Source organism: Lycorma delicatula, chromosome 5 (assembly GCF_047948215.1).
Source record: "Lycorma delicatula isolate Av1 chromosome 5, ASM4794821v1, whole genome shotgun sequence".
Classification (NCBI taxonomy): Eukaryota; Metazoa; Arthropoda; class Insecta; order Hemiptera; family Fulgoridae; genus Lycorma; species Lycorma delicatula.
In genome coordinates, this window is record NC_134459.1 from 92,005,919 (window position 1) to 92,028,043 (window position 22,125).

A 22,125-nucleotide genomic window follows, 5' to 3' on the forward strand; every position below is an offset into this window, starting at 1 on the left:
GAAGAAAGATGAGGAAGCTCGTCAAGAAGAAACCGCTCGCTGATGACGGCTTGTCGTAGGTGGAATTTCCGTTTGTCAATATTTGAGAGAATGGGCAGTATTGAGATATAGCTTTGAGTGTGGTTTACACAAAAAAAAAAAAAAAAAAAAAAAAAAAAATTATAAAATATGTATAAAAATGTATTAATATACTGAAAACTTACAAGAAATTGTTTGTTGTTGAGGGGAAGCTGATGATAGGGCTCTGGTTTGTAGGTTTTATCGGATAAGTGGTGAAGGAACTTATAGATTCTTAAACGTTGTGTTTCTTATATTATAAGTTTATAAAAATTTGTTAAAAGATACTGAAAACTGTCATAAGGTAACTGTTGTTGACGGGTAATTTAAGGTGGTGCTCTTGCTCGATTGTGATGACGGACAGCTGAAGGTGGAGCTCATGCTCGTTCGTGCTTGCGTGGATGGGCAGAGAGGTGAAGAAACCTGAGGACTCCGTGGCTTAAGTTTTAAACTAATTGGTTGGGTTGGTATGATATCATATAAAAAAAAAAAGAGAGAGATTAAAGAATAGGGGTGACTGTTGCTGAGAGAACAAGGGTGGTGGACTCTCAGTAATCAGTGTATGATGAATATCCATAAAAGAAATAAAAGAGCTAACCGGTGAACTGACCTGCCGTGCCGGACATACAGCCGGCGGGCGGGGAGGCGAGCTAGAGTAAAGGACACTCCTCTGGCGCGAGTCAAACTTGATTGTAGATCCGTTCCAGAGGAGTAGGTAGGAATATTAAAAAAAAAAAAAAAAAAAAAAAAAAGGGCAATGGAAATTTATTTCGAAAGATCTCTTCATGTACGGGGTTTAAATTAATTCAAAACTTACAGTATAAAAGAATGAAGAAATGAAATATTATTCAAAAGATTATTAAAGATAATTTTAATTGATAATGAATTTTATTCTGTTAATGATTTATTTTTCTCATGAAACTAGCTTTTTTTATGTTATATTAAATATGACAAGTGTTTTTGTTTTCTCTAACCAGTTTTCCAGCTACTACCGGGTCTTTGTGTGTATATGTTCACGCGTGAGTACGTGCGTGTGTAGGCAAATGTAATTACCGCTACCAGACCTGACATAACTGCGATGTAAATGTGTCGGTAACAATGTAATCTGGAATAGAGTCAGGTCGACCATTCCTGAGACGTATGATTAATTCAATCTCAACCACCAAAGAACATCGGTATTCAGAGTGTAGCATTCAAATCCATATTAAAGAAACTGCTTTTACGAGGACTCGAATCTTAAAATTTTCAATTACCAGTGTAACTGGGCAAACGATCCTTAATTCTGAGGAATTATATATTCGCACACTTAAAACACAAAAAGAAAGAATCAGAAAAGATGGAACACTTCCATCAAGAAGTATTCTACGTACAGTAGACTATGGCGGTCCAATTATGATTCGTCATGGCGGGCAGAGCTCTAATACCTTAAGTAAATCTTACTTAAGGTAACATTTACCTTATAAATACCACAATAATATTATAATATCTACCTAATATTATAATACCATAATAATATCGTCAACAAATATAAATATTAATATGATAAATATTATTAATATTATATTTGCCTCCTGAGGAGAGAAAATAGTAAAATTAACTATATAATTATATTATACTTTTGTAGTGTATCGTAAATCAGATGTAGATCTATTAAAATTTTTATACTTTAGGAATCCTATGGTAGTATTAATTTAAAGAAAAGCTTATGTCTTCACACATGCAAGTGACATCTTTACTCTTTTATTTACAGAGATGAACGCTATAATATAAAAAAACACCATTACTTCAGAGAAAAAAGTCCAATTAGTGTCCTTACATCTCAGTTAGGCTATATTTAAAATAAATAAATAAACACAATGTACGAATACGGTAAAGCAACAAAATTAATATACTTCTTTTTGTGTCAAACAACGCATTATATATTCCATCTCTCCAGTTAGTCAGGAAAACATTAAAGTAAAAAAATAAAAACCTTTAAAGAATTGTTAATTAAACAGATTACGCTTATTCGGAATTGTTTCCCGTTATTCAATGGAGTAAAATACATTTTACTATTTTATATGTAATATGTGCTTTATATATTGCGGAATTAAATTTTCTAAGTAGTACTGTTTTTTCTTTTATAAAAATATTCATGACTATTAACACAGGATTTACCGATCGTATCTAAAGAAAATATGATGAAATTTTATTACATTTTTTTTTTTTCTTACTAGAAGAATACATTTTAAATAAGGTTTTTTCTTCTCTCTAAGCACAATTCTATCTGCTTGTAGAGCAATAAATTCAGCAGCTGACGACAAAATTACTTGAATAAATTATGTCAGCGATATAACTTTTTTTAAAATAATTCTTTCATTTCATGTTACCTTTTCCTCTTTTATTGCAGCAATACCTATCGTACATGCTGAGAGTTATTTTATTCTCGTTTTTCTTATTTAACTGTTAATTATATTTCTGTTTAATATATATTTTTACATTTAGTTTTTTAAAAGTAATTTGAATATTTTCTTTTTGTAAATAAAGTTTATGGGTAGTATATTAAGTTTTTATTTATATCTTTATTTTTTCTTGTTTATAAAAATATTTTGCATTCATCTTCTTTTAAATATGAAATAAATTTCGATAGAGTGAATTTTTTTTAAAAATAGTATAGAATAAAAAAAATAATATTAATATAAATGTATGTAAAACATACAGACTGTGTTAAAAAACAAACATATGAAATTGCTGCATACTACTAAAGTATTAAATTAAAAAAATTTTTAAGTAATTAAATACAATTATTTTGATAACGAAATTAATTAAAAAATCCCTTTCGGCACGCCGGAAGGCAAAGGTAAATTTCACCGGTGCTAAGTATGGGATAAAAAAGATTTCCACCTTAAAATTAAGAAAAACTTCAAATATACTCAATACGAATGGTTGCACGTGAAAAAACTTTACATGTTTAGCATACGACAAACCCCATCTTACAATTTCAGCAACATTTTTGTCATCCTTTGCCCTAAGTGTTGGTCATATCAAAAATTGTTTCAGACAAAATTTTAGGTAATGTTTAGAGGACTAACAAACACTTTAAACCGATTCGATACTGTGCCTATTAAGGGAGGTATGATTTTTTTTTGTTTTCAAAACCCCATTTTTTCCACTTCCTGGTCCAATGGTTGGTGATATCAAAAAACTTTAGTTAGATAAGTTTTAGGTCCTTATCCAAAGAATAGTAAAACTTTAAACGAATTCGATATTTTACTTAATAAGAAAGTTATAGCGATATTTTGTTTTTTTTCTCGAAAAAACCGCTCATTTTAACCCCCATGATCCGATTTTGCCCATTAACGAACTCGTCTTAGATTTTGGGTCTTTATACATTACGTATCAATTTGAAAGTGATTGGCGGAAAATTACGGCAGTTATCGTGTCCACAAGACTTTCTTGTGGACACTAGCTGCCGTAATTATATAGATATATATATTAAATACTAATAATATATATAAATAATGCCGTGTGTATATATATATATATATATATATATATATAAACTTTTGAACTGACGGTGGTTTTGGGGTCTGGGGGATGTAAAACGTGAAGATATGTCGACATTTTTCGGAAGTTGAATCATGGTACCCATTACAATAGGTTTCTTATGAAATCTACCTAAAATGTGATAAATTAATAAATTCATTTTTTATCTAATTATATAAAACGTTTATGTATTGCAATATCAATGACATACTGGAGTCAAAAGTTGTATTTTACTTTTATCTTAATGACCCCACAAAGCTACTAAACATTTATATGTTTAATACTGTGTGTTCTTAATTTTGTTATAAATTGGTTTAAATCAATTAAACGGTTGTAGGAGCTGTAAAAATTATTGGTGGTTTTTCTGTTTTTGATCTTTTCGACGGGTTTTCGGGAAATTTTTTGACGGGTTTTCGGGAAAGTTTTTGACGGGTTTTCGGGAAATATGTATCAAACGATCAATTTATTTGAACCGTACAAATGATGTTTGCCGTATGAGGATTGTATTTGTAGAAAATAAAATGGCGAAGAACATAACGTTTCCTCCAATTCAAAAATAACCTTTTTCTTAACCAAATACGACTACGGGAAAAGAACATCGACTAGTGAATTAATTTACCGCAGAAGCTTATAAACACGTTTGTTCGAGGGAATGTGAAAATGGAAGTTTGTAGTCTGTGAAAAATGTCACTCTACCAAGAAGATCGACTAAATTAGATAAAATATTTATCATAGGTTTTAATATTGATACTGTGCGTGAATAGTTATAACATTTTAAAATAACTTATCGTTTAACTGAAATATTTATAGAAATGTTAAGAAATAATTAAAATAAAATTAATTAGTAAATTAACATTATATATTTGTATTTTTGTTTAAAGAGCCATAAGTAGTGCTATTAGGATTTGAAAAATAAATCATACTAGAAAATGACATACTTATTTTCTAAAATAAGGAAATTTGAGGATTACATTTTTTCCCCCGTTATCTAAACATACAGTTACATTTCATCGTCCTTAAACTTACCAGAATACAAGTGATATTCAACCTTACAAATGATACCGTTCGTAGTGTTTACCACAGACTTTATTTATCTGATGAAAATAATATACTCTACGAGAAAGCAATTTTGAATGGTATACTTTGTAAAACGAGTACTTAACATACGTTATAGTCATAAGAAAGACTAAGATAAATAAATATGATCCTTTCTGCTGCAAAACAGTGTGTTATGAGTTCTTACTAGGCAAGGAAAATCAACGTACTATTATATATGAATATTAATGTAATTTAGCAATTTTAAAACATACGTATTTAATTTTAAACTCTAAAAATATTTATAAAATTGTCAGAAATTGTTAGTGAATATAAAAAAAGACAGATAAATTAATAAATATGATATGAATATTAGATTTACAACATTTAAAGAATGTATTGTCATACCAGTTTATTAAACAAAGAGGATTAATTTAGAATTTGAATAGTCCTTATTCCATATTTAATACTGGAAAGGAGAATTCCGCCGTTAGAAATTACGTTTTTTTTTTAAAGATAATTTCCTTTTTTCATAAATTTGGTGATTCAAGGTAATAATCAACTTTAATGTGGATTTTTTACTTAAAATGTCTATTAAATTTTATAATACTATAATATTACGAGATTAATGATCAAGCAGAAGATGTTACAATTTAATATGTATTATTTCTATTATATATATTTAAGAATCAATTTCTCAAACACGGTTTCTGCTGATAAAGCCCACCGGGCGGGCTGGTCTAGTGGTTAACTCGTCATCGCAAATCAGCTGATTTCGAAGTCGAGCGTTGTAAGGTTCAAATCCTATTAAAAATAGTTAACTTTTATACAGATTTGAATACTAGATCGCAGATACCGGTGTTCTTTGGTGGTTAGGTTTCAATTAACTACACTTTTCCGGAATGGTCGACCTGAGACTGTAAAAGACTACACTTCATTTACATTCATACGTATCATCCTCTGAAGTAATACCTTACGGTGGTTTCGGAGGCTAAACAAAAAGAAAGAGGTTTCCGTTGATAAAGTTTTTCTAGACAAAGAAATAGAAATAATTAAAAATATTGTTATTACTAATGGTTATAATATTAATACTATAAATAAATTATACAATTGAATAAATAATAAAATTAATACTACTAACAATATAAAATTATCACCAGATAAAAACGAAAAAATATATATAAAAAATAAATACACTCCATTTAGTCAAAAAATTGGAAAATTGTATAAAAAACTAACATAACACCTGAATATGTTACAAATAATATATTAATTAAATATATGAATGATAATTTTAATAAGATATAATAATGACGCTAACTTTGATAAACAAAGGGTATATGGTTTGGGTTGTGAAGAGTGTGATGTGATATATATATATCGATATGACCAATTGTAAATTCTCTATACGTGAAAAAGAACATGGATAGTATTAAAAACAATAAACCAGAAATTTCTAACTTTGCTAAACATGTATTATTAGGCAATGGTCGTACATACAATCCAAATACATTTATGAAAATTTAAGACATTTCTTATAATTATTATAATATATCTAATTTAGAAAAATACCACATTTACAGTAATCATAAACTAATTAATGAATAAAATTTTTTTAAAGATTATAAATTGTTTAAACATGCCCTGAATATAGATATAAAAAAGTAATTTAATTAAATAAAATATTCTTAGAACACGGTTCCCGTTGATTTCGTTTTATTGCACCAGATTACACTTTATATTTCAAATCAGTATACTGATAATTCGCAAACAGTCATGAGTGCTTAATCATTTTAATTTTTTGAATTTATTTTATGATGTTATTTTATTCTCCTGGCGATAATCTAAGGACTGAAAGATCGAGAAACATTTAATTTGCTGGTAAGGTGGATTTTCATTTTTTTAAATAATTTTTATTAATATATATATATATTTAATTGTAATCTTTTTTTCAGGTACTCGGCTCACAACATGAATTCCACTTCGTCCATCGTTCTTTACCACATGCACGTACCAGACGCAGCATTCCACATATGCGTCGTCTTAAAGTTGATCCTCTTGTAAGTTATATCATATTATTTTATTTTTTATTTTGCTGATATTAATTATCGAAAAAAAATTCCCTTTTTTGTACTGTATTGTTTTTACTAATATTGATTCACAATATGGCGTACATTTTTCTCAGTAAAGAAAGAATCATTATTACTGTAGAAGTCACGTGGGCTTTTTGTGTAATGAAGAAGCTCATTTATCCTATAGCGCCTGCAAAGTAACGATTACCTTATTGGTTAATTGGTTATATCACACTAAATTAAATTTGTAATAAGAATCTGTATTGATTTTAATATAAAATGGGTTTAATTGTTTGTTATTTTCTGTTATTATCATTCTGAAATAATTAATTTAGGAAATGTTTACCTCTAGCTTTATTCGTACAAATAGAATCACCCATCTAATACAATACCGGTCAGCCTTCTCATATTTCTTATGTTACAAAATTTCAGTTCCATATTCCCACTCGTAACCTTTCACCTTATATGATGAACTAATCACAAAAATATTTTTACTTCAATTTAATATAAATAACGTTTCAAGAAATTTTCCTATTAGTAAGAAATTTACCTGAAGTAACTAAATTTTAGAAATTTAAAAACAAATGATTTTGATGTATTCATTTTTACAGAACAAACGCATCAAAAAGTATAAAATATCATAACAAAGATTACCTAACAAAAGAGAGAACTTTCTATAAAGTTATGATGGCAAAACGTTTCTAAAAACATTTTCGGGTTTATAGGTTATTAGCTCTCCGTCGCAGCTTCGCTCGCGTTATATGGTTTACTTGCGTTTCCGATCAATCTTTTTATTTTATGTTTATTAATCAAGAATCCGGGGGCAGGTGCAGCCAGTCACATATACACTGACGGTGGCAGTGACTGTGTTGGCTGAGCCACAGCGCCGTATAACTTCGCACCCCTTAAAAAAATCGTAATTAAAAAAAAAACCGAAAATGGTTTTTAAATATTTATTTGAAGAGTATTTGCAAGCCCAGATCTACTGAATATCTCGTTTACAACAGTCGGGATTGGGAAAATTTACAATCATTGTTAAAAACATTTTTATCTTTCATCACCTTTCGAGTCAAATTTCAAAAATCTATAAATGAAAATATATAAATGTAAATATATATTGACATGAAAATTACACCTTATCTTAGTATTTATGAGTTTATTAATTCCAAGAATTTCATTTCATTTTAATTTATCCTAAAGAAGAAATAAGGGTAACATATTTTAGAAATTATAATTAGAGAATGAACGATTTCTAGACTCAAGTTTATATGAACTTTTTCCGTTAATTTTACTTATAGAACATCCTCAAATTCTTTCGTTGCTCTATAAGAATTTCTGTATATAAAATTATAAAAAATAAACACTATTGTAATTATAAACGGCCTTTATAACAAATTATTTTTGTAAATTTTAACAACTTGCACATTGGTTCAGATTCTAGTCAACAAATTTTTTAAAACAATATAGTTCCTTACCAAGAAAATATAATCCAATATTTTTAGGTTTTCCCAACAATGAATAAAAGTATTTGTAACGCCCTTCTATTATTATTTCTGTTCATAACGCTTCATATTTTGGTATTATTTTTAATGAACTAACAGTTTGTTGTTTAATTCAATATATATGTGTGTGTGTGTGTGAAACTTTTTGTCTCGGATTTTGATTTCGGATTCGGATTAAGCATCGTTAGAGGATTGCAAAAATACACGATTGACTGCGATCGGCCGCCGGGTTCACCTCAAAATGTTTGCTAAAATTAGAATGTAATAATCATTATGCAAACATAATAACGATGTAAGCTATCAAATTTATCAAACGCACTAATATAATATTAACTAAAACGCATAAAATATATAAATATCAATTTTTTAAATCAAGTGTAAGACTCTAAAATGGTGGAAAAACTAATTTTTTAACAGTTGAAATAAAAACATACCTTAAAACCCCCAAAACATGAGACAAATTAGTTAAATACTAACTTAGCGTATGTAGAACCCGCAAGAGAGATTTATTAAACCATAAAAAATTCATTTGCCTCACATACAGATTTAAAAAAAAATTAAAATTTGACATATGTGTAACTTTCTAATTGTAACAGATATTGAAAACGAGCCAACGTCATATAAAATTCTAGATTATGATTAACGTAATATGTGAATATTGATTTGATCGGCCTATAAATAATAGTCACCTGACCTAAGGGAACTTTAAAACATAAAAATAATCCTTTAAAGACTTATGTAACCCAATGTATAATAATAAGAATGTTCGTTCGGGAAAGTCTTACTAGATTTTTCGATATAACTACTAGCGTGTTATAAATTTGTTAATATTTCTAAGATTACGTCAAAATTGTTATTAGTGTAATTATTCTTTCTACACGTCAACTGGTTATTAAATACTATTTATTAAATACTAGTGGTCCCTTGCCGAAACGCAGCGTTTTTATTACAAAATAATGTTATATACTTTAAAAAAATCGGCTAAAAACCTCAACTCATTGGTTTTTCTCTTTCCTTTCCTACCACAGATAAAATGTATGCTCAACACCTACTTCCAGTCCGTCTGGGGGTTCTAATGGACGGATCGGGTTGATTTTTTTAAAATTCTGATTGGATGGCCGGCATCAAGCATAGACGGACCTTCAAAGTGATATTCCTATGAGTAATAACCTTGGAAATTTCCTCAGTTACGTAATAAATTAGGATTTTTGGAGGATTTCTCAGAGGCGACTCAAGTTTGGGGTCTGATGATGCGTGATGACATCTGGGTCATTTCGAGCAGAATAAAAAAAAATCAGCCCGATCCGTCCTTTAGAACGCCCAGACGGACTGGAAGTAGGATTTCAGTCCGATTTTTTTAATACGTAAGTACTTCTTTGAACTAATTTACGTGTACTAAATAAGGATAGTATTATTGTAATTAATTAATTAATGGGTTTATTTAATTGCCGAGAAAACTTAACTTGTTATCGACAATGCATTTCGTGATAAATTTTACATTTCTCTTTATGTTACAACATTTTTATTATTTTTTGCTTTTAATTTAGCGAATGGTTTTAAATAAGAAACATAATTGAAATAAATAATTCACGGTTATAAATGATTTATAGTTGACCGATTTTATTTATCTCGGTTCAATACCTATTACTTGTTTCCGATTTGTGGCAATTTTTAAGAATTTAGCCCAAATATTTAAAATAACAAATTTTTTGTCGATTACAGTAGGATAATCATCGACTTTTTTTTGTAGCATTCTAGGAGATTTTTTTTAAACTAGTTTTTATCCACAGTTTCTTTTCTTTTTTCCTTCTAGAAAACTCTCTGCACTTAAATTTATTGTTATCTATTTAATTTTTTACGTTGTTGTTTCAGAATACAACTTTGCAGTAGAAGTTAGTATTTCTTTTATTATTCTTAAGGTTTTGTTATATAACAAGTTTGTTACTTCCACTCTTTTCACTAAAAGCCATTTAAATTCAGCACCATTACTAAATAATGAAATCACGTGAAAAGTTTTTCATTCTAAGAATGACTTTTGTATTTTTTTTCTATCTGTTACATCAAGTTATACGTGTATTTTTTTTATTGTTTGGAACTTCTAATATTATTCAAGAATAATATAGAATATTATTTATTATTAAGAATATTTACTAGTTAAAATTATCTTACATTTAAATTACAGGACCCAGTAGGTCATATGATTATTCTTTTAATCATATGTATAAATTAAAAATTTCAAATTTAATAGATTTAAGAAGAAGGGGAAATATAATTCACGGTTGATATATGTTCATTGCGATTGGTGTTCAATAATTTGATTCCACTGTAAATAGCGTGTATATTTCTTACGGTGGTTACTAGTTAAGATATTTTCTTTTGTGTTTTTTCACTCTTAGTGCCTTATTATAGATTTCCCAACAAGCAGGTAAAATTGTGTGAGCAATCTTTCTTGTGTTTGGAATGGTAAGTAAAGTACGGTATTATTTTCACTGTGATTTGGGGGTGAAAATGAATTTTGTTCACGTTTTGAGGTATGAAGAGTACGAAAATATCATTCACATAAATTGTGGTTTACTTAGTATATACAGAGTGTACCATATAAAACGCATCCCATCAATCACTCATCCATGAAATTTCAAAAGTCAAGCTTACTCCCCTACTCGTTACTGAAATGGACTCGTCCAACATCTGAACATCGCGGCGACGCAGTAGAACACTACCGATATAACAACAATGCAATCATAACGTTCAGTGTATTGCTAGAGACAAGATGGTGTTTTCGCTAGATGAACGTGTTTTCGTTGTTGAGTCGTACTTCAGTGGTTGTTCATTTTCAGTCGTACGAAAAAAGTGGTTGCAGTGCAAGATTTGTTTCGCCATAAGTACCCAGATAAACCAGCTCCTAACAAAACATCAGTATTAAGGTTAGTTGCAAAATTTAGAGAGACTGGTTCTGTTAACAAGGAACACAAAAGATCTGCGTCAGTGTTGAATACAGATACAGTCACTGAAATCAAAGACCGATTCCTCGCCTCGCCAAATAAATCGATCAGACGTTTGTTTGCTGAAATTAATTTGTCTAAATCAACTGTTCATCGGGCGACCAAACAATTACAATTACAACCTATCGCATTCAAACGGTTCATCAACTTCTTGAGCCCGACAAAGAAAAACGGCTACAATATTGTCAATGGTTTCGTCGATTTCTGCGTGAGGGAAGTAATGTTATGGATTCGTTATTTTTCACAGATGAAGCATGGTTTCATTTGGATGGCTACGTAAACAGCCAAAACAGTAGAATTTGGAGTGCTGAAAATCCCCACGTTTATCACGAAAAACAGAACGATATCAGGATATTTTATTTCAGTTCATTGCATTCTTGGAAGAGGAAGACAGACACTGTTGGCTACAACATGACGGTGCGACATCGCACTACGCAGGTTCAACTTCTGATTTCGTTGAGGAATTCTTTGGTAATCGTGTTATCGGTCGAGGCTTGTGGCCACCAAGATCTCCAGATTTGACTGCGGCGGATTTTTTTCTACGGGGTTACCTCAATGAAAAAGCCTACCGCAACAAACCACGAACACTTGAATAATTGAAAGTCAATATTGAACAAGCTGTATTAAATATCCAGCCACAAACTTTGAAAAAAGTTCCAAGAAACGCTGTAAAAAGAATTGAAGCTTGTGTTCAAGAAGATGACGGCCACTTCCAACATTTACTCTAAATGTAAGGTAATGGATGGTAATAATAAAAATTACATTTACATTTACACATGCCTCTTTATTATTCCAATACCTACCAATATAAGGTAGGGTTGCGTTTTATATGGGACACTGTATATATATATATATATATATATATATATATATATATATATATATATATATATATATATATATATATATATACTAACTCCCCGTCCCCGTCGCAGTTTCGCTCTCGCTAAATGGTTACTTGCGTTTCCCGTAGCGGTCAATTTTTGTTTTTTTATGTATTAATTCAATTCATAAAGGTTTGTGCTTCAACTGGCAATTCTCCATTAATGCAAATATATATATATATGTATAAATATTTAGAGATCTTTCGAGATGAAATATTGATAGATTATTTAATGTAAATTTAATTCTATTATTATGTAATATTATTCATTCGATTGTTTCGAATCATTCAGTTTAAACTCTGTTCACAGTTCATTAATTCTATTCATTAAAGTTTTGCTTCAAATGGCGAACTTCCACTACTACATTAATACGTATATAAATATATATCTATATTTTTTCAGGATGAAATATATCCAAAAACCTTCTCAGATTTTTGGATACCCGTCAAGAAAACGGGTAAAAATTTAGTAGCAACAGATCAGGTAGTTTTTTGTTTATCCCGACCAAAAAACTTTTTTCCTCTTTATATTATATTAAATATATATATATATATATATTTGTGTGTGTGTAGGAGGGGGGTTTGTGTGCGTTCGTGCGCGCGCGCTCGCGTGATTTTGTGGCTCGAAAATCTCCAAAACTATTAAATCAATCTCATTGAAATTTAGACATGCTTTAGTAATATATCTAAAGTTATGCGTGTAAAAATTTTATGAAGATTGTTTGAGTTACGCTCAATTTAAGGTCGAAAAATTTGAGCGGGGCATGTTAGAAGCGTGGTTTGTTATAATGCTGCTGCTTGGAACTTTGATGTTTCTTTATCTGCTGTATTTCTTGTTAGCAATGTTAAAACGAATTAAAAAAAAAAAAAAAAAAAAACATTAAAACCAAATTAAATTAACGAAAAGTCCTTGCACAAAATTGCGCAAGATTTTTTATTATATTACATACAACGAATTTAATCTTAAGAACTATTAATTTAAGATTCTGTTTATTATTATCAAGCAACTGCTGTAGAAAAGCCCAGAAAATGTAAACAATTAAAAAGAAATTAACTTTTTAAATTAAAAAATATAACTGTAGAAAAAAATCAGCATAGGATCGACTAAAGGCACAGTAATATAAAATGAATAGCAGCTTTGATCGTGGTCAAACTTTCCAAAGAATAAGTAATAATTTATTAGCAATTTGGCTGTCACATTTACTACATGTGAGTTCCACCTAAAATTGTCATAATATCTCCAAGAATTTTTTGATGTTTATTTCTCTTAAATATTAATCTCCAATTATTGTTGAAGTTGTCGCCAAATGGCTTCGACGGAACGTGGCACTTACTAATCTACTGAATCAAAAATATCCAAAAAAGCCCAAAATCCAAAAGAATTTGGATTTTGAACTTTTTCTTAACTGCATTAATAAGCTCTCACTGAGAGCTTTGCAACGACATATCTTAAGTGGTACTTATTTTCATTGGTTCCATAGTTATAGCCAAATGTAATTTTAATTAATGAAATATTTGGATCTTACAAGGAGAGGCACATCGGTTTGAATCAGACTTAATCTCTTTTTCTTTTTAACATTTTTTTTATTTTATTTTTTTTAATTTAAATATATTGATTTATTAATAATTAATTATTAACCTCTGATTGTAAAAAAAAATTACGATAAATAATAATTCAAGATAACAGTAAAACAAAATAAAATGTGAAAAAATATCAGAAGTTATTAATGAAATAAAATTTTATGTAGTTTTCACTTTAAAAAAATGTGAATATGTAATTTAATAGGCGCTCAAGGAAGTCATGTGGTATCCACATCAGATTTTTTTAAATTCATGTTCTGCTGCATGTATTATAAAATAAAATTATATTATTGTAAAATACTCTGTGGTTATTTTGTTCCAATTCGAAAAGAAAATTTTTTGCGACTGTTCTTATTGTTAAGATGAACAGTTAATTTTGATGAAAAATTAAAATGAGATCGTATTCTACTGTAAAGAATACGTAACCGTTGTAAATTTATGATAGAAATGATATAAAAAACTTTATAGTAAAGTTATTCTGAAGAATTTATTCCTTTTTAATTGCCTTGAAATGTTTGTCTATATTAATTTTCTTTTTACAACGTAGTAATTATTTTAGTTTGCGTTTCTTTTTTTAAAATCATTTTTAATTAAAAATTCTTTTTGGTTTTTTTCTATCATGATTAATTTATAAATATGATATTTTTATTTTTTTAATTATAAACTAATTAGTTAAATTATTATTCTAATAATGTTCAGAATGTACTTGATTCATAAGTTTATAAAAAAATCTTCTTTCACTATAATGATCTGAGTTCGCGTTTCCAATTTTTGTTTTGTAAGAATTATTCATTAATTTTAAAAGTAAAGTGAACTCCTTTAGAAACATCCTTTTCTCATTCTCTTTCACCCTCTTCGGTCTTAGCCTTATATTGAACAATTTTCTCTCTACCAAGTAATTTTAATATCAATTTGCAGTTATTCGATTTATGTTCTTTACTTATTTTTCACTTAACCGACTTTTTTTTCAATATAAGACATTTTTATTTACTTTTCCCTTCCTTGAAGTTATATATTTTCTTACATTTATTGCAGTTTAAGAAAGAAAATCTCTATATTTTCCACTTTCTGTTGATAAAGTTGACCTATAAAAGTTATGCTAATTTAATTAGGTGTAAGTAATTAATATCTTCTTTTTTTTTTAAATAATATTTAAAAAAAATATGAGTTGAAATATTAGAGACTGTAGATTTACCATACTTATAAATAAAAACTATTTTTTAAATTTAGACAACATTTATAAATAAATTTTTTTCAAAAATCTGAAATAAATTTAAATAATTTGGATTGAAGATACAATGTTGGGGATGTAAAATTATTATTATCTTTTTTTAAATAACTAATGTAACAAATTACAACACGCAAATCGACAAGTATTTAAAAATAAAATTATATAAAAAGGTAATAAAAAATAATCATATAATACAGATTCAGAAAAAGATAGTTGATTATAGCATTTGCTTTAGACCTTTAGACCGTTTGAATTAATAACTCGCTTCATAACAAAGGTAAAAACACGGGAGATCTTATTTTACTTATTTATGTTTTGGTTGATGAAATTACATAGAAGCTTGTACGTAGAATATGGAATTGGGATTTTGTAGCGTATGAAAAGTACCATGCTTGACCGGAATTCGAACTCGGGACCTCCGGATGAAAGGCCGAGACGCTACCATTTCGCTCCGAGATCGAAGAGATTACCCCAAAAAAATTGATTATCAAATCAATTTTTTGTTAAAGTATGTAATTTAATTATATTGAAATGTTTTCTTCAAAATACTTAAGAGAAACGCTAAACATAACTATTCTCTTTGTCTTCTGTAATAAACTTTATGCCTGTGAAACGTACGAAATAATTTTAAGTTTATCCTATTAATGGTTTAATTCTATCCCTTTTATACCGTTTTCTGATTGATAATTTTCTAGTTATCGGCTACTTTCCAAGTGATACCTATTTCAGTAAGAAATGGTTATTTTAAAAACTAACATGGAGAAAATCTAAAAAAACACCCTTATGATAAAATTGGTTTAGGCGCATACACGACAGAACTCTTGCTATCCTTATTAAATTGCAAATCATTTTCAGAAATATTATTGAAATCTATCAATCGTTTAACTGGAGAACAAAGAACTCAGTTTCTTGTAGAATTAATAGCATACATACAATCTGGCGATAGACCGTAGAAACTGGCATTTTCGTTTTCTTAAGCTGAAAAAGTAATTCAGTAAAATAATTTAAGATAAACTTTATTATACTACGAACAATCGATATTTATGTATAAAAATATGATTAAATATTCTACAGCATTGCGATGGCTTGTAGTAAATGTCATTAAAAACTTATTGATCGACTCATTGTCTAAGATCAGTTGTCTACAGTATATCACTAGTTTATGTTTTTACGTGATCTTTATAATACTTCATGTATACCGCAGAAATTAATGTAGCAGTTATTTTTAAATAACAGTTATTCTAATTTCTTTTTTCAAATACCATTTCATCCCTGTTTTTATAATCGTTTACTGTGTACATTTTTGTACTCACCTTATGAAACGTACATCGAAGAAGAAGAGGAAATTTGTGCTAGAGTCTTACAAAAATATAGAGTGTGGTCAGGCCTATACAATCTGTGCATTGTGCGCTTAGAAATCCTTAGTTTGTGAATTTTGTAACTGACGAAGTACGTGTAGATCAGGGGTTCTAAACCTTTTTGTGGCGCGGGACCATTTGAGATTGCAAAAAAAATAGTGGCGGACGCAATTGAATTAAAAAATAAATTAAAAAATATTATGTCCTTTATTAAAACATATCTTATTGTAACATATATTTATTATAACATATTATTGAACGAAATTAATGTATTTTTGTAAACTTTTTGTAAATAGTGACTTAAACATTAATTATTATTTCCAATGTTGTAAATTTATAATTTATTTTTATTATTGTATATTGATATTTATGTATTTAAATATTGTATTTTTAACTTATATATGAATTGTTACTTATAACTGTTTATAGATATTGTTACTATTGTATATATTTTCATGTAATACTGTGCAACATATGAAGGCTTTGTAAAGCTGTTCTGTTGCACAAAAAACAAAATGAATAAAAATAAATAAAATAAAAATATATTTATTATAAAAGTCGAATTAGTGTGATCTTTGACAGTGCATTTCATTTGATAATTTCTTATAGTTGGGAGTGTAAGATTACAATCCTAATCGTAGGTTGGCATTAGTAAGTTGAGATAATATTAATGGTGGACAATAAAGATTCACACAAATATGTGCAACCAAAACAGCATTTGATTTTGTAGGCTCCTTTTTTCCAAAGATTATACTTTTTATGGTCAACTAAATTCCAAAAATTTTCATCCGTATAGTGAGATTTTAAATTATGTCATTTTGAAAACTGAAAATCCCTTTTTCAATTTTCGATGTTTCTTCTTGAAGAAGTTCTGCTACAAATTTAGCTATTTTAGTAATGTCTACTCGTGCAGTAATAAGATTTACAAAAAAATGTAGCCACGGGTTCTATAATGGTAAATTGCTGAAATCTATTTTTAAATTGTTCTAAACGTTTTTTAAGATGAGTGATAAATAATTTTAGGTGAAAATTATTTTCACCGATCATTTTTTTATCCTTGGGAAGTCTACAAAAAAATTCTTTCACAAATTATTTATCCACTGTATTTTGGCTTGAATGTTTTTATAGAGCTAATCGTTTCAGCTAAATGTTTATTTTCCCCTGGAGATTCAGGTTTAAACTGTTAATTTTTCACATATGTCTATTTTCACATATGCATATTTTTGCTATATTTACAGTATTTTTTGGTAAATACTGTAAATATAGCAAAAATATGCAAAATGACAATATTTTAAGGAAAATATGCTATAACTGGTAAGAATGGGCTTAATATGCAAATGCAAATGCATTTAATCCGGTCTCTACTCAGGGCAGTCAACCTGTTAAGTCAGTTTCATTGTAGAATTCAATTTTTTTTTTAAATTAGACAAAATTAGCTAGACCCACTGTTCACAGCAACGCTAATATAAGTCGAAGTGTCACGCTACTTAATATAATAATATATCCTAATCTATCTATAAAAATATGCGGATCAAATCTGAAGTATCATGATGTTATAATGCTTTCCGTAGCTATTAGTTTTATTTTTCTTGATTGAGAATAGAATTTGATAATTGTATGTTAATGGAATACGTATTTTGAATGTTGTATTAACTGCTAATATAATCCTAATTATTTAATTAAACTATTGGAGCGTATAAGCTAGCTAGAATTAATTTTTGGGCTCTCAATACAGCTGAGATACATCTTTATGGTTTTGTTTTTTTTCTTTTACGGATAACGATCAACATGGTCGTTACTTTATAATGTGTTAGAATTTCACATTTTACAAGTTTTTTAAGCAGGATTGCTATAAGATCCCGTACCTTTAAACCGTACAGAAAGAAAAAGAGATAATGTGGTATTACAAGAGGAATAATGCATGAAGAATATCATGCTCTGGTAATCCAATACGAGGGCTGATTCTAATCAGCTACAGTGTTAAAAAGCACCGTTTTTTTTTTCTTAATATTTTTTGCACATCACTTCTTGATTATTGTACTGTTTTAATGAGTATAAACTGTGATAAATAGAACAAGCTAATTTATAGATTTGTTTATTAAATTAACAATAATCTTTATTAAATTTAGTTTGGAGTTTTATTTAGTCATTAATTTTGAGTATTAGTTTTACTATAAATCTATAACGGCCGGTTGAATAGTCTTAAGTACTGCAATTTGTACGAGTACCAGTTGTTTATTCAGAAACCCTTACAGGTATTACTCGCACTGATGCATCTATTCATGTGAATTAATAGTACTCATTCGCCCGAATAGCAATTTCTAATATTAATGTTAACGTTACAAGTATAAAGACACCCCATTCTCTAAATCGACCACGTTAAACCAATATTTGTCTATGTCAAAATCTTCCATTTTCGTCACTCCCCTCTCCGTTACCATTTACTTGCTAACTCACCCTTTCATTTTCTATGAGATTTAAACTTAACCTTGAACTTTTGTACTCTAATATCCTTCTGACGGAAGATTACTTTCTACATTTACATTGTACGTATTTGTCTTATTTTTTCTTACCAAGTGTAAGTCTATTTAAAAAAAGTAATAATATAAATGAAAAACTACAAATACATTGCGTATATTTTTAAACCATATACCTAATAAAAATATTAATTGTAACGTAAAATAGCGAGAAGCAGAGTTATTGAACATTTTCAAACATTTTTAAATGGAATTGTTTAAAAACATTTTAAAATTTAATTATTTTTCTACGGTATATTAGAGAATTGTTATCTATTCGATTATATTAACTTCTCGCTTATCTTTTTAAATAAGTGTGTTCTCGAGAAACGTTTAAAAAATAAAAAATCTCATGTGGACTCATATAACTTCCTTGTTCACTTATTAAATTACACATATAAATGTTTTTAAAATGAAAAGTACATAAAATTTTATTTCATTAATAACTTCCGATTTTTTTTCAGTTTTTTTATTTTTTAATTGTTTATTGTTATTATTGAATTATTATTTGATGTAAAAATTTGTTAAATAATTTTTAATAAAATTAAATTTATTATTAATAAATCAATCATATTTAAATTTAAGAAAAAAGGAAATGAAGTCGGATTCGAACCGATTTGCCTTCCTCTTGTAAGATACAAATATTTGATTAATTAAAATTTTATTTGGCTGTAACTCTCGAACCAATGAAAATAAATACCACTTATGATATATCGTTGAAAAGTTCAATGAGGGATTATTATTGCAGTAAAGAAAAAGTTCAAAATCCAAATTTGTTGGATATGGGCCTTTTTTGAATATTTATGGTCAAGTCGATTGCAATCAAAAGGGAAGGTGCACAACTAGATGTACAACAGTCCTAAATCCGAAATTTCAACATTGTATGGCTAATCGTTTTTGAGTTATGCGTACGTTCAGACGTCACGCCGAAACTTGTCAAAATGGATTCAGGGATGGTAAAAATGGATATTTCCGTAGAAATCTAATAACCGAAATTTTTCGCGATTACAATATTTCCTTTACGTTATACAAGGAAATAAAAAATGTTCTTTGTAAACAAGTAGACTATTTTAAAAATTAGGACGATGTGATATTTAATAAACACTTAATAATTGCGATATGATGTGATACTTAATAAAGAGTATTTCATCCTGTGATTAAGTAGTCAGATTGAAGATTTCACCAGACTTTATTACTAAAGCTCCCGTAATAAAGGTTGCAAACTATTTCTCTACCTTAATGTGCTTCATTGAAAAAGGTGTTTCAAGTTTATTTACGTCGAAAATATTAAACGTTTGGAAGTAATTATAAAAATAATGTTAATATAACAATTATACCATTTAAAAAATAATATACAATGCTTTTTTGTGATTAACATTATTTAGAGACAGAAATGTAAAATTAAAGCAATCAGAGCATCCTTGTCGGACTCCCTTTCTTATTACGGCTTCTTTCTTATGTTCTTCAATTGTTACTTATAGGCCACATACTAAGGCATCCTGGAATAGTCGCTTTAATATTGGAAGGACAGGTAGAAGGGAAAAATTGTGTAGGCAGGCCACGTTTGGAATATGTAAAACAAATTGTTGGGGATGTAGGATGTAGAGTATACTGAAATGAAACGACTAGGACTAGATAGGGAATCTTGGAGAGCTGCATCAAGCCAGTCAAATGACTGAAGACAAAAAAAAAGAGCATACATTTTCCTTTAATATTATTTAATAAGTATTTCAGATGATGAATTTTTGTGTATATCAAATACCGCAATTTATGCCAATCTTGCTTGAAAAAATTAAATGAAGTGGGGTTTTCATTTTGTTCTTCACCGATACATATACTACGGTATATCAGTGTACTGAATCTACACAAATACAGGTGTTATTCAGCTCTACAACTCATACCTTCACTCTGTTTGCTATAAGGATTGACGTAAAGTGATCATCTTTACTCTTAGAGAAAGTGACTTTGAGTACTGCCATAGGTACATTTTACATTTTTTCATTCTTTTTACGGCGTTACAACCGTAAAAAAGAATAAGAAAAAAATAGAATGTGTGAAAAAAATGTGGTAATTAATATATTACAATGTCTCTTTATGCAGTAGGGGATAATTTTTATATAAATTTTAAAGATATATTTAATATTTTTTATTATAAAAAAAGATTTATATTTTTATAAATATGTTAAGATTCAATTTTATATATTTTAAAGATAAAAAAATATGCATTAGTCAAATTATCTTAACTTCTTTGAAATTTCGTACTTCTTCAATATTTTCTCAACCCTTTTACACTGTAAACTGTGTATACAGTGTGAAAGGAACACACACATTTTATATATATATATATATATATATATATATATATATATACACACACATACGCACTTAGACTTATTTATCGATCGAACCAAGTAGATTTTTCATAAAAATTCTCTTTGCAAGATACTGAAAACTCTATTTAGCTTAGACTGCTTGCTTCATGAGCCGCTAATGTTCGGTTTTCTTTTATTTCACCTACATGTTCTTGACGTCTCCTATCTGTTCAGTCTGTCTCTCAGCGATTACATATTGCAGTATTCAGTATTTCCCATTTTACTCCATCTTTAAACGTAACTTTTTGTTTTTTTTGAGAGTTTTTCTTTATTACAGTATAGTATATTATCCGTATACTATTGTCTACTTAATCTTATATTGGTTTTGGATAAAGTTACTTTTTATCATTTTCATCTAGAACACCTTATTTACAAAAAAAAAATTATATGAAAGTATTAAAAAAAACAACAAAAAAACATGAAGTTACATCAAAAATATCTTCTTCAAGTAGATATTACACTGCTTGAACCTTCCAATATTAATTAAGATCGACAATTCCGTTTTGTAATTTATTTTAGTTTTTACTTAATTCAATTTAATTATAAAACTCAATTCTTTAAACTCAGTTCAAAATGAACAAATCTGTTCAAAGAACTACTGATATATACAGAGTGATTCAGGAGAGGAAAATAGTATGAGGACTGATTCTAGAGCTTAAAATAAGGAAAAAAGTTCATACAAACATGTATCCGAAAACGCTTTGTTATCGAGTTACATCTAGCGAAAAAGTTTGCTTGGATCTTAGTTCACCTGTTAAATGAGGTCTTAATGAATTTTAAAGGCGTTATAAAACACGTGTTGTAGATTTGAAGTACAATAACTTTGTTAAATGACTAAAAATGTGTAAATCTTTCTATTTCAAAACTTCTGAGAAAATTGATGCAATAAAGTGTATGAAAAAAAAAATTATTATTAAAAACAAAACAGAATAGAACTTAAAGAAAAATGTTATGAATCTGTAAAAATTAAAAACTATTATTTTAGTACAAT

At 28.4% G+C, this 22,125-nt stretch overlaps 1 protein-coding gene across 1 annotated transcript in view; it reads left to right on the forward strand.

The window, feature by feature from the left end:
• amon (prohormone processing protease amontillado) overlaps positions 1 to 22,125 on the forward strand; it is a 642,069-nt gene that overhangs the window by 267,445 nt on the left and 352,499 nt on the right. The window contains exon 2 of the mRNA XM_075365301.1: positions 6,573 to 6,677. Coding sequence (XP_075221416.1) covers positions 6,573 to 6,677 — 105 coding nt within the window. The remainder of the gene's footprint in view (positions 1 to 6,572; positions 6,678 to 22,125) is intronic.